The 27,759-nt window shown below is 29.2% G+C and overlaps 3 protein-coding genes across 3 annotated transcripts in view; 1 reads left to right on the top strand and 2 right to left on the bottom strand.

Moving 5' to 3' along the window:
• Window positions 1-1,540: 1,540 nt before the first annotated feature.
• The window catches only part of LOC113371251 (pseudouridine-metabolizing bifunctional protein C1861.05-like), a gene marked incomplete at its 5' end in the record, with an annotated part of 125,018 nt that continues 98,799 nt past the window's right edge, over window positions 1,541-27,759 (top strand). The window contains 1 exon segment of the mRNA XM_026611885.1: window positions 1,541-1,655. Within this exon segment, the coding sequence (XP_026467670.1) occupies window positions 1,541-1,655 (115 nt within the window).
• On the bottom strand, window positions 3,772-6,539 carry LOC113370691. The gene is made up of 4 exons (XM_026611386.1): window positions 6,387-6,539; window positions 5,735-5,943; window positions 5,471-5,666; window positions 3,772-4,382 (listed from the first exon to the last, which is right to left on the bottom strand). The coding sequence occupies exons 1-4, from the start codon at window positions 6,427-6,429 to the stop codon at window positions 4,135-4,137; spliced, it is 696 nt and encodes a 231-aa protein (XP_026467171.1). The 5' UTR covers window positions 6,430-6,539; the 3' UTR covers window positions 3,772-4,134.
• The window catches only part of LOC113370693, a 32,510-nt gene continuing 17,017 nt past the window's right edge, over window positions 12,267-27,759 (bottom strand). Inside the window, exons 2-4 of the mRNA XM_026611388.1 lie at window positions 14,780-14,926; window positions 14,256-14,395; window positions 12,267-12,661 (exon numbers count right to left, since the gene is read on the bottom strand). Coding sequence (XP_026467173.1) covers window positions 12,267-12,661; window positions 14,256-14,395; window positions 14,780-14,913 — 669 coding nt within the window. The 5' untranslated portion in view covers window positions 14,914-14,926. The remainder of the gene's footprint in view (window positions 12,662-14,255; window positions 14,396-14,779; window positions 14,927-27,759) is intronic.

The raw sequence follows: 27,759 nt of genomic DNA on the forward strand, positions 1-27,759 counted from the left end.
TACTAGACGATCTAAGAAATCAACAAAATCTGGCATAGTAAGACTAGGTGGAACGTAACAGCTGTATAAATGTATGCCATCTAACGATGCTGCTACAAATTCAACGTTGCTATTGTTAACGACGTTCTGGAAACAAAATTTGTCACAGGACCAAATAACAGCTTTGGTGGTGTCTGTCCGTTTCCCAAGGTCGGACATGTTTTCGGGATCACGGATCAACCGATTTGAATGTTTCAAAAAGTATTCGATTCTTATTGGCAGGAAAACGTGCTGATTAGTTTGTGGCAAAGAGAATTCCAGATGTTTAGAAGATACGGGGGAAAAACTGCAGAAATTGCTTTTGGTTCGGTTGTTGGGAAAACATTTGTTACCTAAAAATAATGCTCGATTCTCTATTAAATTTCAATCAACAGATGGAACACGTTAGTGCTCATGCGTCAGAAGATAGAACGAACTTGTGAACTTGAACCTATTATTGAAGGCCGAAAACAAAGCGGAATTACTACAATCAGTGGTTACTCTTCTTCGTGCTGATATTGTTTTCTCCATATGGGCTGATGCTCTCAAGACTCAAAAAACCACGGAGAATGGCAGGATCTATATCTTGCGTATTTTGCGCGATATCGAAGAATGTAGTTTGCGTCATTTCAGGGACTTTGCCTCTCATAGTCTAGCAGAGTAAAGGCAGACAATTTACCAACGAAGAAATTAAAAACTGAGTCCTAAAAATTTGAGAATAGGAAAACGGCAGAACAGCAGAACAGCATTGACCAATGGCAGCAACAGTGGGATGTCTCAGTGAAGGGCAGGTGGATGCATTGTCACATTCCTAATATCACAGTCTGGCTAAATCGCAAGCATAGAGAAGTTAATCATTAGAGAAGGTAATAATCTATCTACAACACTTCAGCACGATAGATCGCCGAATTGCCCATATTGTTTGGGCGAAATCGAAGATGCTGAACACGAATTTTTTGTGTACCATTTATTGCAATACGGGCGGTGTAGAAGAGATATCAAGCCAAAGAATTTTTTCCAGATAGTATAAGTGTTGTTGGCAACTGAGGCTGCGTAAAACGTCTTAGACACATTTGCTACCGAAGTGCTGAGGGACCTGCGATAAAACTAATCAGCACATCTCTCTATCAATAGGAATCGAATGTTACTTGAACCATTCAAATCGGTTGGTCTGTACGCCCAAAAACGTGCACGAAAAAATGCGAACACAAAACACACATATGCATACACACATATACACATCCATTTTTCTGAGATATGCGAAAATATTCAGAAACCTTCAAAACGTGAAGAAATGCAAAAATTTTCAATTTCTTACCCTACAAGAAGTATAAACTCTATAAAAATACTATATAAAAAATGCTATATGAAAACACTATATAAAAAATATAGAATTTAAAAAATAACAATAATATTTTTTAAACTAAATGCATAGACCTTTCCATTAAATTAATTTAAATATATAAATGATTTAAATAATTTTAAATCAATTAAACATAACACCTGTTTTCTTTCTACACAGATTAAGCAGCATGAAAAAGTTTTTGAGAATGCACAGTTAGTCATCTTGGACAGTAACATTCCTTTAAGCACAATGGAGTATGTGATCAAAACAGCTCATAGATTTGGAAAACCAGGTATGTCAGTGAATGTTTTTCATATTATTTTCAATGCGTGTAAAGCTCGAGCCAAAATTTGTCTTCGGCGAACGCAATTAATTCATATTTTTTAACTTCCAAATTAATTCACATTTTTAAACTACCGAAATAAAAGTTTTTCGCTAAATATCCGTTTAACTAATTTTATGTTCACCCGATATTCAAGTTTCAATACAATTTTCAGAAAAATTTAAAATTTTCTTTTATTTTCGGTACGGATAGTTCCAGCAATTTGCCTCAAGGCGCGATGCCATACACTACTAGTTTTTGTTAAATTTGTTAGCAATTTTCATAGTATTGTATTTAAACAAATTTAATTAAATAATTTGATTATAAAGATTCTCAAGTTGCCACCTTACCTATCGAATTGCCAAGATGTATGGTCAAGCTTTGATAAACACTCGTGGATAAAATCTTTTTAGAACGTTTTTTCAGAATTACTGATTGGCATATTTAATGCAACCAGGAGTGGTCCAAGGGTCCTCAGCGACCGCATGCCTTTTCTTTTCTTGGTGCTCCCTTTCCTCTTTTTTAACAGTTTTTACAGTTTGTCATTGAAATTATATAAAAACTATGTGTAATGGCGCCCCCTCGGCGTTGCCCTGAATGCAACAGTCCATTTACCAATCATCAAGTTGACAAAGAATTTTATACTCGGTTATCGAGGATAAAATTAAAAAAACTTTATTTCCTAAAATTATAGTACAATATACAAAATAATTGAATTTTATAATATAATGAATAATTATTAAACTCGTAAAATTATACTATAGTTATCTCCACGACTGTAGAGATCCCGCATCTTTGTAGTTACAAATATGCTCTATCAGCAAGGTGGTTCTTGTAACCAGACGTAATCAATCAAAATTGAAGATTTTTGGTGTAGCCGCCACGTGTAAAATTTGATTTTCAATGCGGTCTTCGAGTTGTAAACGATTGTCGTATTTTATGGATTAGTAAAATATATTATATGGAATAATTGAAATTTAATCTTTTTATGTAGTAAGGCGCAGTTCACTTAAATCGTAGTTTCTAGGCGCAGTTTCACCTAAATCGTTTTTGTTGCAATAAGAAGAAGGTCGATATGAACAAAGTTATTCCAAACGAACTACTTATCATGAGATTTAATATATAAGTGCTATGAAGTTATAACGAAATATCAGAAAGGTATCTAGAATTTTTTTTTAAAAGGGGAACTTAGAAAAAAACATAATCAATTACCTTCATGATTGGCTATGATTATTAAAATAATAGTTGTAAAAGTTTTTGTAATAAGTAGTTACTAAAAATTAACTTAAATCTTAAATGAGTTAACAATAAGCAAATAGCAATTTATATTAAGTTTATTTGGTTATAACGTATTACATTTATTACAATTAAATTTAATAGATTAAAAATATTTATATAACTAAAATAATACAACAAAATTATTAAACTAAATCAAATTGAGTACAATTTTAAGTATGAAACCAGGTCTCAATAAAATACTTAATAAAAGGACGGAATTGTAGTAATTTATAACTTTTATAAACTTGGAATGGTAAGTTATTGCACATTTCAATTTCAGATCAATCTCAAAATTAGAATGATTTTTAGTCTTTTATTAAATTTAACACATAAATAACAATCTATTAATGATATGGATTAATCATAAAAATAAATATAAATAAAATATTATATATTTATGATTAGTTTTAATTTCAAGAATTATATGATACTATGATATGGTAAAATCATTCACTTTTAAGATCATTTATTCATAAAATTTATACATTAAATTTAATGAACACATTCCATAACATTTTGCTAAAATCAAGTTTACTATACATCTATAAAAATATGTGAAAAATTTTCATTAGAAAAATATATAACCTTTCCCAAATAAGATTTTAAATATTTTAAGGCAATTTTAGAGCTTAGTTATATAAATCAAATTTTTATAATAGAAAAATAAGAGATTATAATCTCAAGATCATTTAGCATGATTCTATATTAATTTTCTAATTCATGTTTTCCATACATATGAAACTTTAATATAATGCTAATATCATTAACAAATAATTGAGATTCAAAATTCTAAATTAATGCTGGTTAAATGTTGCGTGAGTTAAATGAATGGAATGTTTTTTTTTTTTGCTTGACGTTGATTGCCAGAGTAAGATTAGTTTGATAAGCTCATTATAAATATTATTTAAGGCATGTCCTTCATCTCTTAGACTGAAAAATACAGTACGTCAAATAATTGGATTATTAATCAATTATCAACTTATGTCTTCTTATGTAAATACACTTTAAAAAATATATAGTTTTACAGGCCACTTTTTAAGCTTTCACATGAAATCAACAAAGATTACATGTGTAAACATTAATCCATTAAGTGAAAATATTATAAGCAAGTCTATACATAAACTAAACGTATTACTACTCTTGTCAATACCTTTTGCTATTAACAGATTATTTAAGAATATTCCCTCTGATCATGTTTGTGTTCATGCATTTGCATAACAAGATTTTTAGCTTCACGTCTCATTTCATAACTCTTCTTAGCCTCAGCATAGAAAAATAAAGCTGCTAATGCATGAATTAGAAATGAAATCACAGCAAAAGCATAGGACCATGAAAGAACATTGAAACTGGGATACATCAACCAATCTCTTCGATAACAATTGCCTCCAAAAATAGCAACGGCCAGAAACATCATAAAGGCTAAAATAGATAAATTTATGTTCATTTATATAAAACTTAGCTAATGTGATGTTATAAACTTTATGTGTTTTCTTAATATTGATTAATTATAATAATTGTAAAGACTAAATTACACATATGCATAAACATACACATGTATACATAAATCAAAAGTATTATGATTGGAAAGAATATTATTAAATTGGAAATATGAACACACAGTACTCCTTTTTGCACTATTTAATAAATTATTTTAAAGTTCCAAGTGTTTTCAGATTAGGTTTTTCTCATTGTCAATGTAATTTATAATACAGTAGAAACTCGATTAACCGGACCATTTGTGTTGATAGGCTTTCATATAATCGAAAATCTGGATAATAAAATGTATGAAGATAATGTTATGTGTTTATTTAAAACAACAACAATCGTATGACTCAAACAAATACATAGTTATCAATAAGAAATTAACAATTATGTCTGTACATACATATTTTCCTAGATTAGATTAAATACATAATACTAAACTGCAGCATTAATCATGAAATAAAATAATTGGGTATGTATGTTTTGCTTACAATATGTATATGGTAAATTGCATTTGGCAATCATGAAATAAGTAGGTAATAAGTTCAATTTGGTGTAAAATATTTGATAATTGTCATTTGAGTTAAGCAAGTTTTCCCAGTTGATTTGCAGGTATATAAATACATATAAATTATACGGATATTAGCAAATTTGTACAACTGAAGGCCAGATAAACGATATTCTACTGTATATATACTTATTAAAATATGGATATAAAATTAATAGCATTTATAAATTACACTGATGAAGAGACAAACTGGTCTCAAAATATTTTGTAACATAAAGATTATTTAATTAATTGTGAAAAAGAGTGCAGTTTATTCATATTTCCAATTTAATATATGTGCTATATATTATTGATATCAATTTTCACTTAAAAATGTAGATCAAAAATATCTTTCCAATTGAAAATAGACCATTTCAGGCACTGCTGTGTGAAATGGTCTTTGGAATTTCAAAACTGTATTATTAAATTTATCTATTTTATTGAATAGATAAAAAACCTTAAATATAAATTCACTTACATGCTGTTGCAGTTCCAAGAAATGATAAACCTGACATAATCCATTCATAACGTAAGACAGTATCTAAGGGCCATCTGATCAGCTGTAATGCGATTAATATTTGGCAACCAAAACTCAACATAAAAGACAGTGTTACAAAAGCTTGAACTGACATCAACCATCCTGGTAATAACCATTCTCTAATAACATAAAATTGCTAAAAAGAATGAATAATTTAGTAAATAAATAAAAATTTTTGTATTATTGCATCATATCAGTGATTACCTCGCTGAAAATATAGTGGCATCCATCAAAAGTTTTGTCAAATTGATAATACGGATAACGAAATTCATTGAAACAATATTCCCAAAGGCCCATGCGTTTGAAACTGCTGAATGTTTCCTCGTATGACTCAATCCAATAAGGGCTTGCAAAGGCCATAAGGAGGAACATACCAGCTACATATGTTAGTATTCCTCCGATAACAACCGAGTCTAGAGATAGAGTATAATGAGCATATATATATATATATATATATATATATATATATATACATAAATATAATTATTTATTTGTGACCCACTTTCGATAAACATAATAGTTAACCTATTACTATTCAGAAGAATTTCTCATATTTTAATCATTCTTTTATACTATTATGAAATACTATTAAATATTATGAAAAAACTTTTGTTACATTTATAAATAATAAACATAAGTCTAAGCTCTTAGTAGACTTTTGCATATAGAGACTGATTGCATATAACACATATGATACAATTTAATTAAAACTAATCAATAGGTACACTGTAAGAAGTTACTAAATTAGCAAAAAATATGAATAAGCAAATGAAACAGGATTAAATCTCTATACTCTTAAATAAATAAACTGTTTGTTTTCTTTTCAAAATAAGAATGTAAACAATTCTATACTTACTAGAAGCTTTGGGATATTCATTATTCGTGGCTAAAATACCCATTTTAATTAATATATCTTCGTCCAAAAATTATTCGTAATTCAATTTTATATATCTATAATCATCGTTTGTTAAATAACGCTGTAGATATAATTTGTTATGTTGTAAACACAATATTCAAAATATTATGTGCATTACTCACGCACGTCAAATTTTATGTAAATATATGACACACCTTTCAACAAGAGGGCTTTTCTCTATGTCAAAACTGTCAAAAGCTTAATTAGATCATAAAAGCACAGAACACGTTTAGAATATTTTTATGATCATATAAAAACCGTTTTACAAACTTTTTTATAAACTGTAGCAAATATTTAAATCATATAACATAAACAAATGCTATTAAATTGTTGCTTTTTATTATTATCTTCTCTACGCTAGTTATGTATTTTGCCGCGAATTTCAAATCATTCGAATGGGCTGCCACGTGCAACATTATAAATTATAAGTATAAATAAAGGTTTTATTTAAATTTGTGATGTGGTAGGTCGTATATTTAACTAGAGGGATGCATGGCATCGTGCCTTAAGGCAAATTGCTGGAACTTGCCGTGCCGTAATAAAAAAATCTTGGTACGAAACCCAAAAAAATTTACACAAAATGTGCACACATTATTAAAAACCCTATAAAATATATTATAATTTGATGTACATATGTCCAATAAACACTTTTAACCGCTAAATGACATTTTTTCAACCATATTTTTTAATGAAAGTCCATAACCGCTGGTCCTGCCGTCCCAAAAATTTAATCAGTTCTTGATCTTGTCAGTACAAGTAAAATGTCCTGTCTTCACCAAAAACTAATTAGCACATCTCGTTATCAATACGAATCGAATGTTTTTTGAATTATACAAATCGGTTGATCGGTACCGAACACGTGTTCCCGAAATCGTCGACGAAAATTTGTATCCGCACACACACACGCACATACTTCCATTTTCTCTAAGGTATGCCAAACTGTTCAAAAACCTTTGAAACATAAATCTTTGAAATATATTAAAAAAATTATTTTCGATTTTTTTGCGATTACTTCAACTTACCCTAAGGAAAGTTAATATAGATAATAGAGTGTAATGAAAATGTAGCTAAGCTAATGAAAGTAGCTTAAAAATATTTATAACAGAGTATACTTTTATTGCATACCACATGCCTACTTACTTTCATGGAGGGCTACCTAAGTGGATTAGAATTTTAAACAATAATTATAACCTGGAGAATTTGGCTAACAAATTACTTATTTAGTATGTAAATAACACAAAAAACATTCTATTAATCGCAAGATAAAGCGCGTAAGCGCCGCGTCGCAGTCTAACGAATGAACATTGGTACGGAACTTATTACTATTACTAACTCTTATTAAAATCTCTATAACATATTTGAAAATTTGATGTCTAAAGATCATTTTTGACCGACAAATAGCATTCTTTTTTTCATTGGATCTCCGACACCACTAGATCTACCTTCCCAAATATTTAATCAGTTCTTTATTTCGTTAATACAAATAAAACGTTTTCTGAATCATTCAAATCAGACGCTTCGTTCTCCCAAAAACTGAATTGCTTTTTTTTGGTATTTTTTGCCCCGTATCTCTGAAGCGGCTGAACCCGGTTTTGCCAAAAAGTAATCAGCACGTCTCCTTATCAAAAGGAATCGAATGTTTGTTTGAATGATCCAAAGCGGTTGATCCGTGTTCCCGAAATCGTCGACGAAAATTTGTATCCGAGCACACGCACACACATACATCAATTTTTTCTATGGTATGCCAATAAAATCCTGAGCAAAACCTTTGAAAAGTAAAGATATGCAAATATTTTTATTTTCATATTTTTTGGGATTACTATAGTAAGGGTAAGTTATATATAACTTACCCTACGGGAAGTTAATAAGAATCAACTTATAACATCAATATTGTGAAAAGATTGATTGCACAAATGTCCTATTTCACCAATTTGAAATTCTAATCTAAAAATCTCTTTCTAAAACTACTAAAAAATTAATAATCATGTTAATTTATTAATAATTTTGTTTGATAATTTAAACTGATTGTTATAACTATAAGTATGTTTATATTGTTCAACCGTTTCATTTCATCAAATGGAAATTTATCTCTTATAAGTTTAATAAGTATACTTATTAAACTCAGACTAATAATTGAAATAGGCTTTAATCACAAATAATGAATTTCATATATAATTGATAACTATTTTTGGTTTTCATATTTTATTTTATTTATACATTTTACATATACTATACATATATTGCAAATATATTTTATTTATATTGATAGGTAATAAAAATTAATATTTATTAAAACAACTTTTCATAAATTTGAAAATAGATATCATTGGTACATTAAGGCTTAGATTTTCGTATTATCTTACAAAAGGCAGCATTTTAGACCACTAGTTTGGTTGTGATTTATATTATTTAGTTGCTATTTTTAATTTATAGTATAAACTTATACTAACTTAATCTATTTATATAAATACTATTTCATTATCTATATATTTGAAATTTCTTAGATAAACTAAAATAATAAATGTTTATGTACACAGTTATATAATAATTCAGGCAAATTACCTAGTTATTGAGTAAAATATTCATATACTTTTTGTCTGATCTTGCAAAAAAATTTATTACTAAATATCAAATGTAATTTTTCAAATATAATAATTGATATGCCATATAAAATATTAAAAATCGGAAACGAGCTCTAATACTTTAAAATACGGTGAAATACCGTTATAGTTAGAATTTTCTAAATATATCAAGTTTTAAAAAAATAGAATATTTTTGTAAAATAAATAAGGCAGAGTCAATAAGAATTTACTAACTTTTCAATTCAAATATATTCTAAATATCTTCACCTAAAACTGTTTTTTAATAATAGCTTAGGTTTGGTTCATCATATCTATATAAACTTACTTCTAAATAAATTCAATTTTATAATTAAGTTCTTATAAATAGTATATACTACAATTCATGTTAGTATATAACAATAAATATTCTTAAAATTAATGGACGGAATGTATACATCAAGGCTCATAAACTTATGACCTAACAGCTACTTAACTTAAGCACATACATGTTTAAATATTAGTAATATTGCTTAATATTAACAAATTAATTATAAAATGTACTAATCTATTCAACTCAATTAAGTAGTTCAAAATATTTCTAATTTATTAAGTGATTTTTGTTATAATTAAAAAATGCGCCTAATTTTCACCCAAAGTATACTGAAGTAGTAATAGAAGCATTCAAAAATTATTTAAAATATCAACGTTACAAGAAACATACAATTAGTACTATAATATATTATTATTATTTTAGAAAACAATTGATTAGTTACCAATTAATATAATTTCAAATTTTATTCGAAATATTATTGATTAATATTTTTTTCTAATTTTTTTAATGTACTTTTGGTTAATTAAACAATACTAGTTAATGTATCATCATTATTATATTTTTTATGAAACACATAAACAATATATCACTTATACTTTTAATTGCAATTTTACATCATTACTTAACACTAATGATACTTGTATTCAAAATGTTATTAAAACTTAACTTAACTTAACTTATTATTAACATTAATACTTAAATTAAATACTGTGATTGTACGTTATTTAATATTATGAGTTATAGATTTTTTATATAATATGAACACATTCTTTTAACATTTGTTCCGTGTTTTAGACGGATTATTTGTGCGAATTGTTAGGATATTTTTTATAACAATTCTCAACAAATTACTAAATATTTTTATGTAAATAGATAAAAAAAATATTACGATGGGTTATAATTTAAGTAGATAGAGGTATTAAAGATGTCCTGGTGCCTTCAAAAGGACATATTTTGGGCACGCTATTATAAGAAGATAATGTATTAGGGTAAAGCGGGGTTCAAAGGTCCGCGGATAAAATGGTGACCCAACATCTTTTCGAAAACATGTTAAGTTTAGAATTTTTTAACAATACTATTTTAAAGTATTAGGCAAAAATTGTGTAATCTGCCATCATTATAATAATTCATACGACGTCGCTATCAGGAGATGAACGGTCATATATCAATATTCATAACAAAAATATTTTGTTAGTAGGCTTGTTGGTTTCGACTTGAGCTCTTTTATTTAGTTTTTGATGTTAACTGAAAGCATGCGTTATTAATACGTTTTATAAAATGTATACTTGTAAAATTTTACACGTGGTTGGAGTAAAAAGAACTAACTAAACCTTCACACTGGCAAAGGTGTAAACGTAAGATAATAGTAAATAAAATATATTAAGAAAATAGTTAAAAAAAGCAATTTTACAAGAGATATATTAAATTAATAGTTGTTCCAACTCCTGCTGATGAATACTTCTGACAAAATACCAGATCATAATCGGAATCGTAATTATATACAGTGTTATCATTGCAAAAAATTTAAAATAAGCTATTGTATCTGTTTTCCCAAAGACTGTCCCTTTTTATCCAGACTATGGTGTAACAAGAAATGGAAGACAAATTTTAGAAAAATAGCAAAAAAACATATTTCTATAATTAGGAGTTAACTGGGAATTTTATTCAACATAGAGAATTGTTTGTTCACATAGTATATTTTCTGTTATAGTTTTAATTTGGTTTTAGACAGTATAATTACTAAAAATCATTCGATATTTCTGCCCCACCCTACCCCATTTAAATTTGTGAAAGGCCAAGAAGAAGTTGTAAATACATTTCTATTGAAATACGATGTGATCGTTGAGATAATTATTTTTATAGTTGTGAAATAGGTAATATTTGAAACAACGTTTTGAAAATAAGTTGTCCTTTTTACAATTCACCTCTTGATTTTTTCAAAGCCATTTTAATTTATTAGTTGTTATTCAACTAAAATTTATAGACTTGTCAAAAACACTCTTATTTAATTCATAATAAGCAGTTTTACACTAATATGTAACATTTCGATTTAATAAATTCTGGAACATTAAACGATTTAGAAAAATGCGTGGTATAACTGTAACACACTTCTCTAAATTTGGTATTTATTCGGAACATTTGTTTCGAGAGCAAAATTAATGGAAAGTTATTGTATTTAAACGTAATGACCTAATTGTATAGCATGGTAATACCATAAATAATTATTATACGTGATTTTTAGGTTCTATGTAATATAAAATTTTTTCATAGTAAAGTTAAAAATTTAATTCAAGCTATATTCATAGTAGAGTTTTTGAAATATGTTACTTCCACTTCAAATCATATACTATATACACTCCTAATCAAGGCACCACTTAAATGATAATTTATACTGATATCTAATAGTAATAATAATTAAGATAATAATAATTATCTTATTATATGATTGCATATAACTAATAATAATTTATACGGCACAAAATATTTGTTTGAATAATTACGTTTCATCAATTTTTATAGTAGTTTATATATCTTGGGAATATTCAAATTTGGAATGTTATATTAATAGAATTCATACATTTTAAATATCATAATCTAATTTTCAATAAAAACTTAAAAAAAATTATAATAATCCTAATAATTTTTTATATTTTAAAACATCTTTTTGAAGTGCGAGAAAAATATGTTACTTATTTCCTACTAATATTTTTATTTTAAATGTTCATACTTTTTTCATTTTTTCCACTCTATAATTTGAAATTGGCGTCTACGTACAGGCATAAATAAGATATATACCAAAATTGTTAAATTATGTTTATATAATATCGTAATATTCAATTGAGTTGCTTTTTTATAAAATACTATTATTGGATATAATTTTGCAGTTCTATTTACTTAATTTGAACGCATGTCATACCATAATCACCTTCATGCTTTCGTTTCGTGTTCGATTTCGAATCTGGCCTGAGAGTCCTTCAGAGACTCGACTTTTCGTTTTTGGACATGTGCTTCTGCCAAAAACAATGCTGCTGCCAAAATGCAAGCTACACAACCGACAACGCCCACACCGAAGGACCATCCTAAATAATTATTTGCATGCTCCGGCATCCAACCATCAGCATTGCCCAGGCAGGCGAATATTATAACAGCCAGGGCACCTGAAAAGCCAGCTCCGAGCAGGAGGTAGCCTATGACTTTAATTAGAAGGACGAATCGATCTTGATCGGGTCCACAGCAAAGGAAGAACAGGAGTACTAATATCATGGTCACTATCATCGTCAGTAGACATACAGTGAAGAAGAACTGAGTAGCTACCATGAAAGCTGTTAATAAAAAAAATTATTTTTTTTTAAATAATAATACCGATTTGAAACTTCTTAAACTTCGTGCAATTTAAGTTGATATATTTACCTATTCTTAGTAAGATAATTGGAAATAAAAGCTGAGGCAAAAATGTGTTACAAAGATAGAAACAAGTTTTCGTTCCTTCATATTACTTTTAGTAAGAGTCAACTTAATTTTAAGTATTTTGAAGTAAATGAAATAGCTTTTTATTCAATATTGACACTTCTTAACTCTTCTGATCTTAATATAAGAACACTACCATATACGAACTAGTATACGATCAAATAGGGGGAAGTCCCGTAACGCCGGACGGCACCTAGCACCGCACACTCTATTAAACACGTATTATTTAAGGGAGTATAAATATTTTCATTTCAAAATATAAGTGAAAGGGGCGCGGGGGGCACACAGGTACAGTGTACGTGTGACGCACACGGCCACGGCTGGAGCAACCGTTTGCTGTTTTAGGCGCAAAATCAAGGCGTCGCCTAAATATCAATTGAAGTAATTCTAGTATATTTATACATTTACATTTGATTGGCATTCAAAGATAAAAGTAGTACTTGATTGTTATCCGTAAAATGGTCGAAATATATTATATTGTATACTTTAAACAATTTTAGTAGAAACCACCAAATGAACGAACATGCCTATTCCTTAGCACCGGACACTAAGTCGTCCCATAGTAAACATATTGATATTTCTTGTAAAAATTGACGTAATTTATTCTAATCATTTAATTTTGTTCAGTATGAATGCTAATGGTCACTACATACCCCCATTTTTCGTATTTCCTAGTCAAAGAATGAAAATCTTATAATGAATGCTCCAGCTGAGAGCATCGGTGTATCCAAGCCAAAAGGGTGGATAAATAGTGATTTTTTTGCAATATCTAAGAATATTCTTCAAACACACATGTGCAGACATTCCAGAGTGTGGGAATAGCTACATATGTGTTCAATTCATGTTATTTTAAAATGTCCGGCACTAGGTGCCACATTTTGAAATCATATTTTTTTACCAAAGTTTGATTGATAGAATTAATTATTTTTCAGTAAAGGTTGCGTTTTTGTTAACTTAATTTGATATCTAACTCTGTTATCTAACATAAGTCATAATTTAAAAAACATTTCGTAAAATACTTTTTGATTTAATTATAAATAACCTTAAGTGTGGCACTCAGAAACTTCTCCCTAATTTGGCTTAACTAGTGGCAACTCCTTGTTAAAATATAAACTGGTATTGCTAAAACGGTGATTAATTCTATAAAAGATTTGAATATATAATAATCAATAGCGAGTTAACCTTTGTGTGTGTATACATCGGAAAAATATATGTAATAAATAGGTGAGGTTAATAGGTTTCACAATAATTACACCAACCACTATTTATAGTTATAAACATTTATACATTCTTAGTACAATGAATATTAATTGAATCAGTTCAAGAAGTGGCCACTCCTAGAAAATATTCCCATAATCTGTTTCAATTTCAAGGAAGACCACATATCTCTATTATGATATAAATTCATCATTGCCCTTTCTATAAATATTCATAATGTTATATACTTACGTGGAAGCAGATATCCTTTTATTTGATCATATCCAGTAGTAAAAGGGTCGTAAACCCATCTGCAACCTACGAAAAATCTTCTTTGGTAGTCGTCTCTCGGGTCAGAGAGTGATCGAAAACAATGTGTCCATAGTCCTAATCTGAAATAATGTTATGTATAAAAGGATTTTTTAGTCAATGAGTAAAATAAAATCTAGTACAGCAAAAGCTCAAATAAATAAAAATATTTATTAAATAAATTTTACAAGAATTTTTTATGATGATTGATATTTTTCTTTGATTATTGTAGTTATATGCATTGTTGTTAGAAATGTTACTCAATATTAATGTCAAATTTCATATATGTGGAATACATTAAGAAAGCCACATCCAAAGGTTTGATTTAAGTCATTTGTTGGAAAATATGGTTTAAGGATTTATCGCAAGTGCGCTTTAATTGCTTGAAGTTGACCTCTTTTACTATTACTTATAGTATTTGTAGTGATAAATAATTATCAAGAACTTTATATTTATGTAAAACCTACTTATCAAGCTTTGCCCCGGTGATTCGGTAATCGCTGACCAGCCAACTAGGAGTTGCAAAAGCAATTACTATTGACACTAGGGCCACGCAGAAAATCGCCACACCACAATTCCCTGCCAAACTTCGGTTCTTCATTTTGACAGCGCCCCTGAAAGTTTAAATTTAGTAGTAATTCAATGTATCAAGTATTCCTTATATACTTGTATATAAGTTTACAACTTGGGTTTTTTATAGAGTTGTGATGGTCTTGACCTAACTACGGTAGTTTTATAGACAGTAGAGCATCCCTATGTGAAAAATTTGATTATTACAATTTCTTTAAGTATAAATGAATTTTTATTGATATAGTGATCCCCGGCAAAGGAAATGTCATTACTGCTTGACATCAGACTGTCCGAAGTATAGAATCTGGGAATCACTTATTCATGCGGAAGTCCATGTACTTATAAAAAAATGAAAAATTATAATATGATATATTGGAAGGTTCAATTTGAGTTTATCGAATATCTTAAAACTAGAGGAGTCTGAAACAAAGCCAAATTGCGTTTCGATTTGTATAGTTCGTCTATTATAAAAAGTCAATAATTTCTTGAGTGTTTTTGGAGATAAATTCGATATGGTACCTGATGATTCCACATTTTTAAAGGGTAAAACTAGCTGTAAGTGGAATTCTGTCTTAAGGCAATTAGGGCATCGTGCCTTAAGGCAAATTGCTGGAACTTCCCGTACCAAAAATTATTATTTTTTTTTAAAACGATTAACATTTTTGAAAAAAAATTACTTTGAAAAAATAAGATTTTTGAGAAACTATAAAATGGACAAAAAATTAGTTTTTTTTTGAAAAAAAAAATTTTTTTAAAAAAAATTTTTTTTTAAAAAAATTTTTTTTTTAAAAATTTTTTTTTTTTTGTAAAAAAATTTTTTTTTTCTTTATTTTGACATATTGTGGAAGATCTGAACTTTTTTTTCAAAGCAATTGTACTGCTTTAACTACATAGGGACAAAATATAAAGCATTGGTACGGAACCGATAGGAATGTTAACAAAATGTATACTTATTGTTAAAATCTCTATAAAATGTCTCATAATTTGATGTGCATATGTCTAATGATCATTTTTGACCGCCAAATGGCTCATTTTTTTACTTTTTCCTCTATATCTCCGAAACCGCTGGACCTACCTTCATCGATTCTTCATCTTGTCAATACAAATAAAATGTTTTTTGAATTATTAAAATCGGACGCTCCGTTCTCTTAAAAACTGAGTTACCGTTTTCGGAACTTTTTGCCCCGTATCTTCGGAACGGCTTGACCTGCCTTTGCCAAAAACTAATCAGCACGTCTCCTTATCAATACGGATCGAATGTTTTTTGAATTATTCAAATCGGTTGATCCGTGTTCCCGAAATCGTTGACGAAAATTTGTATCCGCACATACATACACACACATACATACATACATACACACACATACACACACACACACACACACACATACATCCATTTTTTTTAAGGTATGCCAAAATGTTCAGAAACCTCTGAAACGTAAAGATATATAAAAAATTTCATTTTCGATTTAAATAACTACTAAAAATAAATAAATTTATATTTTAGTTTATAAAGACTCTTGTTTTAAATTGAGGTATCGATATAACGCAATAGTCGACGTATTGGCAAAGCTTGGCACAGAAATTGGCCAACTCCTATAATTTTCATGTTTGCTAGAATTTGTATTATAATATCTTTATTTTCATTTTAGAGCGCAAATACTTTATACATAATTTTCAGTAAACTCACATTGCGCTTTCTCACCTCATTCATTTCTTTTCTGTATATAAATTTATTTTATGGGTATATACATTTTTAAAACAATATGAAGGCTTTTAGAATAATTTTATAATTTATAACATGAGGTTTTTAGTTTCCCAAAAATCGGTAAATACTTTTTTAACTTCCCGTAGGTTAAGTTATAGTCATAGCAAAAAATTTAAAATGAAAATTTGACTTTCTTTTACATTTCAAGACCTCCTGAACATTTGGGATACCTTAGAAAAAATGATTGTATGTATGTGTGTGCATATATATACTTAGATTCAATTTTTCTTCTACGATTTCGAGAGCATGAATCCATTGCAATTTGATTCGCTTGATTCAAAAACAATTCGATTCGTATTACCGGGGAAACGTGCTGAACAGCTTTTGTCAAAAGCAGGTCCTGCCGTTTGGGAAATACAGAGGAAAAAATGTTGGGGAGAACGGATCATCCGATTAGAATGATTCAAAACATATATGGCTTGTGCTGACTGTGTGAAATATGAGATAAGGATATGGATTAGGTTGTGTTTATATATGTTTACTCAAATATAAGCTATTAGATCTCTAAAATATGTGTGTTGAATTGCCCGGTATTTATAATAATAGTTTAAAAATATTTAAATCAATTCTTACTAATCATCCATCAATATCTAATTGATTTTTGTTAATTTTTATACCTCAAATATTTAATCTAATTTAAACGATCTAATAATTTAATTTAAACCACGATGTCTTGCACCACTAGATTTGTAAATTCCTTGTAAATGTTGAACATAAATATAAATATCTTAATACATATATAATAAAATGGTATGCTATAGATGTCGTTTAGAATAAAATCACGGTATTTTTACCGAGAGTTGATTACATTGAGTGTGATTCATTGTGGTTGAGGTTATTCAAGATTGCATGTATTATATTTCATTTCATGTTACCATGATAATTCATATGATTTCTAACAATTTAGTCATTATTTTAATGATTTAAGATTATTTTGAAATGAGATATATAGGAAGTTTATAATTGAAACATTTGATAATTTTGCTGTTTTAAGAAATTCAATTACGAGAAATTGTTATAGAATGCAACGCGAGCAAAATTAACTGTCTCAATTATAAAATGGTCGCATTTATTAAAATAGATCAAAATTATAAATTTATATAGCACAGATTCATTCTTTATCACGGATAAAATTCTAAACTAGTAGTGCATGGCATTGCGCCTTAAGCCGAATTGCTGGAACTTTCTGTACCGAAGATTAAGTTTTCCAAGAAAGCCTTAAAATTTTATGTGCACATGTGTATAGACATGATCATGACATGATCATTATAATGATCGTTTTTGACCGCCAAATGACAATTCATTTTACTTTTCTTTATAGGATTTCCGAAACGGCTGCATCTGCCTTTCTAAAAATTTAATTAGTTCTTCGTCAGTTGTTCGTCAATACAAATAAAATGTTTTTTGAATTATTCAAATCGGACGCTCCGTTCTCTCAAAAACTGAATTACCATTTTTGGCACTTTTTGCCCCTTAACTTCAAAACGACTAGTCCTTTGCAAAAACTATAATCAGCATATAAATACTATTAGAATGTTTTTGAAATTATTTGAAATTAAATTATTTGAATCCTATCATGATTATAGAGTTCATGGTTAACAAACATTTTATCATAAAACCTATTGAAAGTGTTTTAATTGTATTTTTTTTTATAATGTAGTTTGTAATAATGGGTTTCAAAAAATTTTAAATTTCGTAGTGGCAAAATTTCAATTTTATTGATAAGAATTTAGTTGATTATTTACACATATGAGGAAGTTAGTAAAACTTGTCTTAAAGGCACACTTAGTTTGTTTTAATTATTCATATTAATCTCATGATAATTTTTATTGCGTTATAGTTTGAATCTGATTTAAATGATGACTGATTAAAATAATAATTCAATTATGAATCGTGGAGTTCTGATCTAAAGTTGAAAACATAAGGAAGACTATTCATTCAATTGTGTAGGGCGGATCATCGACCCAATTGATTCCAATCTAATGCCATTTGTCCGCCATTTGTCCGCCATGTGCCCATACTGAATTATCAATGAACCGTATCGTCTTGCATGTTGTTTCAATTAAAAGACTAAGATATTATAAAACTAGCTGTAAGTGGAATTCTGTCTTAAGGCAATTAAGGCATCGTGCCTTAAGGCAAATTGCTGGAACTTCCCGTACCAAAATTTTTTTTTTTTTAAATCGATTAACATTTTTGAAAAAATTTTACTTCGAAAAAATAAGATTTTTGAGAAACTATAAATTGGATAAAAAATTACTTTTTTAAAAAAAGTTTTTTTTTTAAATTTCTTTTTTTTTTTTGAAAAAAATTTTTTTCCTTTATTTTGACATATTTTGGAAGATCTAAACTTTTTTTCAAAGCAATCGTACTGCTTTAACTGCATAAAGACGAAATATCAAAGCGCGTAAGCGCCGCGTCGCCGTCTAACGTGTAAACATTGGTACGGAACCCATAGGACTATAAACCAAATTCATACTTATTTTTTCATTAGATCTCCGAAACCGTTCGACCTGCCTTCATGAAAATTTGATCAATTCTTCATCTTGTCAATACAAGTAAAATGTTTTTTAAATTATTCAAATCGGACACTCCGTTCTCTTAAAAACTGAGTTACCGTTTTCGGCACTTTTTGCCCCGTATCTTTGGAACGGCTAGACCTGCCTTTGCCAAAAACTAATCAGCACGTCTCCTTATCATTACAAATCGAATGTTTTTTGGATTATTCAAATCGGTTGATCCGTGTTCCCGAAATCGTCGACGAAAATTTGTATCCGCACATACATACACACACGTACATACATACATACATACACACACACACACATACATCCATTTTTTCTAAGGTATGCCAAAATGTTCAGAAACCTCTGAAACGTAAAGATATATAAAAATTTTCATTTTCGATTTTTTTGCGATTACTATAACTTGCCCTACGGAAAGTTAAAAATATTCTATATCGGATGGGGCTATAAACATAGAATTTCAAAATTATCGTATGAGCTATTTAAATTTAGTTACAATCAAAATTAATAGTGCGTGGCACCGTGTCTTAAGGAAAATTGCTGAAACCTCCCGTATCGTAATTTTTCGTCGACAATTTTGCGAATACGGATCAACCGATTTAAATAATTAAAAAAACATTCGATTCGTATTGATTGAGTACAGTCTAACTGTTTCCAAGATCCGGGGCAATTATGGTAATTCAGAAAACTCAGTTTTCGAGAGAACGGAACGTCCGATTTGAATAATTCAAAAAACATTCTATGTGTATCGACAAAATGAAGTAACTTTTAAATTTTTGCGAAGGCAGATCTAGAGGTTTCAGAGATCGAGTGAAAAAAGTAAAAAAATGCTATTTGGCTGTCAAAAATAATCATTTTACATATACACATCAAATTATCAGATATTTTATAGAGATTTTAATAATGAGTATGAATTTTTTATAGGTTCCGTGCCAATGTTTATCCGCTAGAGTTCGACACGGTGCTTACGCGCTTTAATATTTCTTCTCTAAAACAGTCACGCAGCAGGATTGCTTTGAAAAAAAAAGTTTAAAATTTTCAAAAAAAAATCGACAGTATTTAGTACCGTTTTGTATGAGAAGTGGTACGTAACAAAGACTTGCCATAACATTGGTCTATTTTACGGCAGAATTGGCCCCTGATTTTAATTTTCGTCAAATATATAAATATTAATAATTTATATTATAGGAGATATTTCATAAATTTAGTCTCTCATGCTACAGTAATAAAGTAACATATTAAATACTATTTAAATGCCATTCTTGGCTTCAGAAATATAAATTATGCTCTAATATTTTATTAATTCAAGTGAAAATTATAATCTTTGAAGAAATTCAAACGTATTGGAGAAATAGTTTTTATTCGAATAATAAAGGAAATGAAATAGAAAATTAGTGAAATAGTCTGAACTGAAAAACAGTCTTTGTATTAACTTAACAATATATTGAATTTATATTTTTATTTATTAAGCATAACACGCATCAGGTTATGTCGCATTTCCGTGCAACTTGTGATAGGTTTCGCAATAGATAAGCAACTGAAAACAAAGCCATGCACAAGTTATTGTACAGATAACAACCATGCAAATCAATGTATCGGAATTCTGCCCGACTGTCAAGAAATAAATACATGTGTTTGGACGCGTACGTGACGGAACCATTAATTGCTAAAACATGTACATTCTTCACAATCATTTTCACAATTGACACAATTAATACAGATTCTAAATTTAAGAAGTAATTAAATTATCAGAAATATTATCTTTTTGATTTAATTGTAACTAAAATCTCAATAGCTTACACTTAATAATTTTGATAGAGCTTCCTGTAGGGTAAGTTAAAGTAATCACAAAAAAATCAAAAATGAAAATTTCTGCATATATATGACGTTTCAAAAGCTTCTGAACATTTCGGGAATGTCTTAGAAAACATGCTATGTTGTGCTTGTGTGAATACAAATTTTCGTCGATGATTTCGATAGCACAAATTAACCAATTTGAATAATTGAAAAAGCATTCGATTTCTATTGGTACAGGAACGTGCTGATTAGTTTTTGACAGAGACAGGCACAGCCGTTTCGAAGATACGGAGCAAAGAATGCCAAAAATGACAATTCAGTTTCTGAGAGATTGGAGCGTACGAATTAAATTATTCAAAAAGCATTTCACTTGTATTGACGGACTGATTAATTTATTAAATTTTTGGGAAGACAGAACCGGCGGTTTCAGAGATTCAATAAAACATGGCATTTGGCTGTCAAAAAAGCACATTAGATATATGCACATAAAATTATCAGTTTTTTTTAAGGATCTTATTAATTAATCCAAATTTTGTTTATATTTCTATGGATTCAGTACCAAGATTTATAATGTTTAACAGATAGACTATGACGCTTCGCTTACGCGCTTCGATACTTTCGTCTCTAAAAGAGCTACGGAGCGCGCTTTGAAAAAAAAATCAAAAGCAACAAAAAACAATCTAAAAGTTCCAAAATTGCAGAAGCTTTCGCATTTGCGTATTCGCAAAACTGTCGAAGAAAATTTGTATCCGCACACACACACGCATACATCTATTTTTTTCTAAAATATGCCAAAAGGTTCAAAAACCCCTGAAATGTAAAGATATATAAACATTTTCGATCATTAGCGTTTTCTAAAAAATTGAAAATTCTCAAAAAATCTCATTTTAATTTTTGATACAGGAAGTTCCAGCAATTTGCCTTAAGGCACGATGCCATCCACCTCTAGTTATAATTAAATCACTTCTCATAAGCCTATAATATTTTAAGGCTCGGTTTGACTATCAACGCTATAACCATACGAAATTTCATAAAAATCCCAGAAAAGTAAACCTAAGGTCTCCTGATTTTGCACAAAATAGTTCTATTTGTACACTAAATAAATTGAGTTTATTACTATGGCATATTCGGGCATTCGTTTATTTTATTTGAACAGCAATCAAAACCTAATAGTCCCTAATCAGTTGTCACAACTCTGTATGATATATTATTATTACAATTTCTGTAATAGGGCGAGTATTTTTATTGGTGCAGCATTGCCGGACTTTTTTCACTTGGAAACATATTGCTATCTATACTTCCAAGTGAAAATCGTTGTCACTGCTGCCTGACAAAAGGCTGCTCGAAGTGGGTATCGAACCCGATGCCTCGGAAACAAGCGGACGTTCGTGTTCATAATTTTATCATTTGCCGAATTTTTGTATTGAATATAGTTATTAGTCACTTTATGCATGACCCATATCCCACCTACAAGAGACCTTGTCAACTGTAAAACAATTACGGCATACAATGGCGCATTAGGTAGAAAAGTTTATAACACATGGTAAAAGCAGAGCTGGACAGACTTTTATTAAAATGCCAATGAATATAGTATCTAGTCGTTGCAGCATATTTTTTAATAGTTTAATAATAGTTTAATTTTGAAATCAATTTTCTATGATCTCTTTTAATTGCAAATGCGTATATGATTTTATTAATAATATATACTTCGTGATTTTGAGCAATTATATTGTGAAAACCAAACCGATTATATCACAACAAATTACAGATTTCAAACAAACACAACTACATGACTATGTGCAGTAAAACTCCCAGCTAATTCATCATTGCAAAAGTGTGTTTTTTGCTGTTTTTCAAAAATTTGTCTCCTGTTTCTTTTTACTCCATAGACGGGGTAAAATGGGACGGCAAGGGGCAAAGAAATACATAGTGTTAATTTTGATTTCAAAGGGATTTTACAAAAGAATAGCTACTTTATTCAACCAATGCAAAATATAAATTTCGTTAGCACCTTTTTTATAAAGATAACACTGTAAATAACCTTGATATGTTTTTTCGTCACAAATATCTATCTGCAGAGTTGGAATAACTATTTATTTAATTTATCTCTGAAAAAAAAATGTTTTTTCTTAACTTAATTTTTTTTATATAACTTATAGAGGTTACATAAAAAACTGTTGATCTTCCTTAAAAATACCTATACATCTTATTAAACAATTTATTAAAGTATACTTATAAATTAACTTTTACCAAGAACAGTAACTAGTGGTGTGTGGCATCGTACATTAAGGCAAATTGCTAGAACTTCGCGTACCAAAAATTAAATGTTTAAAAAAGATTATTTTCTCAAACTTTAAAAAAATTTGATATTTGAGAATATTGAAATTTTTGAAAAAATTTACTTTTTTGAAAAAAAAAAGATTTTTTTTTATATTTTCAAACATTTTGAAAATTTAAAACTTTTTCTCAAAGCAATTGCGAGGCTTTATAGAGATGAAATATCGAAGCGCGTAAGCGCCATGTCGCTCTCTTACAGACAAACAATAAAGTTACGGAACCCATAAAAAAGTAAATAGAATTTATACTTATTTATAGTATTAAAATCGCCATAGAATATCTGATAATTTGATGCACATATTTCTAATGATCATCATTGACCGCCAAATAGATTTTTTTTCAGTTTTTTTTACTCGATCTCCGAAACAGCTAGACCTGACTTCCCAAATTTTTTAATCAGTTCTTCATTTTGTCAATTCAAGTAAAATGTTTTTCGAATTATAAGGTTGTCAAATATCTCCCTTCCGCTTTTTTGTATCATAAACCAAGAGCAAAAAAGCGGAAGGGAGATATTTGACAACCTAATATTAGAAAAGCTTAGTTACCGTTTTTGACACTTTTGCCCCGTATCTGTGAAACGGCTAGTCCTGCCTTTGCTAAAAACTAATCATCACGTCTCTTTATTAATACGAATCTAATGTTTTTTAACTATTCAAATCGGTTGATCCGTGTTCTCGAAATCGTCGTCGGAAAATAGTACATCCGCACACACAGGCACACCCACAAGCACATATACACACACATACATCCATTTTTGTAAGATATGCCGAAAAGTTCAGAAAACTTTGAAACGTAAAGATATATAAAATATTTCATTCCGATGATTTTGTGATTTCTACAACTTACTCTACGGGAAGTTAACAATAAAAGAAAAAACTTTTGTTCTACATTTTCAAACATGGCTGCTTATTTAAATTATAGAAAGAAAATATGCAGTAAAACAAAGTATTGCGTATTATATGGAGAACTAAAAATGAATTAAGATGGTGCGAACTTGAATTGATTTACGTGACCTGTTATAAGAATAAATTACGAGAACTGCAATGCAACTCATTTTCTTATGTTTCTTTAATCATTTTGTGAATAATGGTGATTATGCATATTATTAAAATGTCCTTTAGCTCTCTTTGCACATGGGAAACTTATGTTTTTCAAACCAAGCAACGATAACAGACCATAAGCACGCACAGCTCTTAACGCTTGAGCAATCGCATGTGCACGATGCAGAAATTACCTTATGGGAATATTTTAAAAGAATTAGAATATTAAATATATATTTTTCTATTTTATCTCTAAGGACGAATCTATTTTGTTTAATGAGTTCTTTGTTATTAAAGTTTTCGATAAATAAAAAAAGATATATTACTACGTCAACAAAAGTATTGAATTAGCATGTTCTTAGGAGTTATTGTAGTTATTTTAGTCTCATAATCAGATAATTACATCAATGAGAAAAGAGAGTATTTGTCACAATACCGGCATAATCTATTTTGAAGTAGAACTTCTTTAGGCGCGACATGGGTGTAAATCCGTACAAATGCAACGGAAGTGAGTTACGCCAAGATCGAGTGCCAATGATTCGTCATTCGCTCTCGATGTATTTCGGTCATATCTGTGTGAGGCTTCTTGGTATGTGTGACTTTATACCTGCGTCGTATTTGTATGAGGCTTCTTTGTATGCGTGACTTTATACGTGCGTATGTCACCGAAATCGTGAAGCATATTGTTCATTATCGGTGTTTCATGTTATTACATTTTAACGTTAAATATTAGTACAAATCTTGAATTAATAAAAAATGTCTGGATCTGAAGAATATTTTATCCCGTCTCCTATAAATAATTATAGTGCAAATAATGAAGCAAATGAAAATCTGTGCCGTATAAGACACGTAAGTTTATTGAAGTACTTTGTATTATTGGTGGTTACTATATATTTTTGAGGTTATTAAAATGAAAATTACTTTTATATGCAAGACAGATACTATACAGCTGTTCAAAGAATAAAACTAAAAAAACAAGCAATCAATAATTGTATGTTAATTTTAGTTACATGAAATACTTCAAAAACAATTACATGACAAGTGAAATTGTGAAAACAATATTTATTTAGGCGTTGTTTAACATAATAATTCTTTGTATTTTCATAGATATTATGAAATATTAAAGCAGTACAGCTTTAATAATTTTTTCTTTTAATAATTTTATTTTTTTTACTGGTGGAGTGGTTAAAAAACAATAGCGATAAACAATAAAGTAGCAAAATAGTTTATAACGACTTTTATGGTCAGAAATATGTAACACAACACAACATGATCATTTAAACAATCACAAAACTTATGAATATATTATAACAAAGCATATTTTTTAAACAAAGTTAGCAAGAAATAAACTAAACTAGGCGGTTACCTTCCTGCTTATAATTATATAAAGTCTTAAATAAGTGTTATTAAAAATTTTATTATTAAAATCGGTCAAAAATGTTAATTTATATTTTTCAGTTTACTAATCATTCAAAATATTATGGTAATTATGTATCAATATACTGGGATCTAATCAGAATCATGGTTACAATGGTGACAAACGTAATAGTGACTATCACCTTGCATTTTACATGGAACCGTTTCATCATTCAACATTCAACCGCATGTTCCTTAGCACAAATATGATCTGCCACAAACCAGGCAGAATCTTTCTTTTCTTGTATTGTTTTTTTTCTTCCTCTTTTTCTTTCGTATTTTGACTTAATTCAATTAGACTTTTTTTGCATATTCAGCCTTTCAAGCAAGCAAGACATAAAAAATATTTTACAACCGTACCCGTATAATTTGTAAAATCCGTGCCCAACGCCCATTTTTGGTGAAATCTGTATCTATGCAAGTAACAGTTATTACTTAAAGATATTGATCGAAAAACTTTCTTTTGACTCCTCAGTAGTAAGGCGCTGACTTAATACAATAATGGGTACTTGTTGAAATAAGCATTCTACATCTTTCTCCTCTTGGATCACCCAATATCAGTATAGTTCAGCTTAGTTTACCATGGCACAACCGTACCTATGTCATTTTGTTCATTGTTTTTTTTGTGTCATTTTGTGCGAAAATGAACAAGCACTAACGAATAATTAAAATTCCAACAAACACCTGATAATTGCAATAAAATTGATCGAACTTACTAGCTTAGTGCTAGTACAAGTATATTGATTTTAATAGAAATAATTACAAATAACAATGAATAAGGCCTAAAAAAATACATGACAAAAGCAACAAAATAAACTTTTGAAGGCGAGACACGCGTTTGAACTGATTATTTGACAAAGCTGTAATAAAGACGCTCAACATCTGACATGTTATACAGTCGCAGTAACGTTACTAAAACTAGCCAATTTTTAAATAAGGCCACTGTGACATTTTGCCATATATACCATTTTGTCTTACCATAAAAACCAGCCCCGTTTGCATTTAAACCATAGACCTTACACTATATGGACTGCTAGTCCTCATATGTTTCCCATTTTATTAAGTATATAAAGATAGAAAGAGACTGTGAGGTCACTTGCTTTGCTGACAATGTCCCATGTTTTATTTTAATAATATAATGGCAATTGTGTAGACTGATAATTTTATAAAAATTTTGATATCAATACATATACTGTTAAAATCGGTTTATATGTTATAAGATCTAAGCTTGTTACGTTTATTCATTCGGGAGTGTTCCAGAAACCACTGCGTGGACTGGTTTTTTTCATCACATCAATTTAAGAATTTTAAGCACAAGATTCAATTTTCGGGAGTGTTCCACGATTGTCGGAACCTCTCGTTTAGCAATTGACGTCACTAGCCACTTTAATCTTTATACACTTATTTTGCACTCGACTAGCATATGTAGTGTAAGGTCTATGGTTTCAACGCCAGTTTATTTCATCAACTTTATTAATATTACTAAATTGTTAAAAACCTAAATGTAATAGTAGCTAAAATACATATCATAGTAAATGATATGTTTTTATTGAAATCTAGTAGTTGACGTTGTTTTTGTCAAAGTTTAGTAGATATGTTTAAAATAATATTTCAAAACAAAAGCTTTGCCAAGGAATCGGTCCAAAATTCAAAATCATTTTTGTTTGACTAAAATCTTTCCGCGAGTTATTATTCGTCACAATGATGTATTATTAGTTTCTAAATCACCGCGTAATACCAGTACGTCCATTGTTCAATGAATATTCTAAAATTTAGTGAAAATGAGTGATGATAATTCTGGAGAGCGAACCCCTCCAAAAGGTGTTCCCAAAAAAACTACAGCAACATACTCCCTTACAAATGGACGCTGGTATACGGAAGAAGAAATTGACAAACTGCATGTCAGACATGAAACACCATTGAGGTTGTTGTTTTGAATCTTTTAATTGAATGATTTCGAACAAAATAAGTTTTGCTCGCGTGAGTTAGATAAA

The sequence above is a fragment of the Ctenocephalides felis genome, unplaced genomic scaffold (genome assembly GCF_003426905.1).
Source record: "Ctenocephalides felis isolate EL2017-DRISC unplaced genomic scaffold, ASM342690v1 CF-g0.4_SCAFFOLD_01492, whole genome shotgun sequence".
Taxonomy (NCBI): domain Eukaryota; kingdom Metazoa; phylum Arthropoda; class Insecta; order Siphonaptera; family Pulicidae; genus Ctenocephalides; species Ctenocephalides felis.

Excerpts from the sequence above, each read along its gene's own strand:
- LOC113370691 (XM_026611386.1), bottom strand. The coding sequence starts at position 6,429 with ATGGGTATTTTAGCCACGAATAATGAATATCCCAAAGCTTCTA. Across the intron at positions 5,667-5,734 it reads GCCACTATATTTTCAGCGAG|CAATTTTATGTTATTAGAGA; the intron begins GTAATCACTGAT and ends CATTCTTTTTAG. Across the intron at positions 4,383-5,470 it reads TCTTGGAACTGCAACAGCAT|CCTTTATGATGTTTCTGGCC; the intron begins GTAAGTGAATTT and ends TATCTATTTTAG.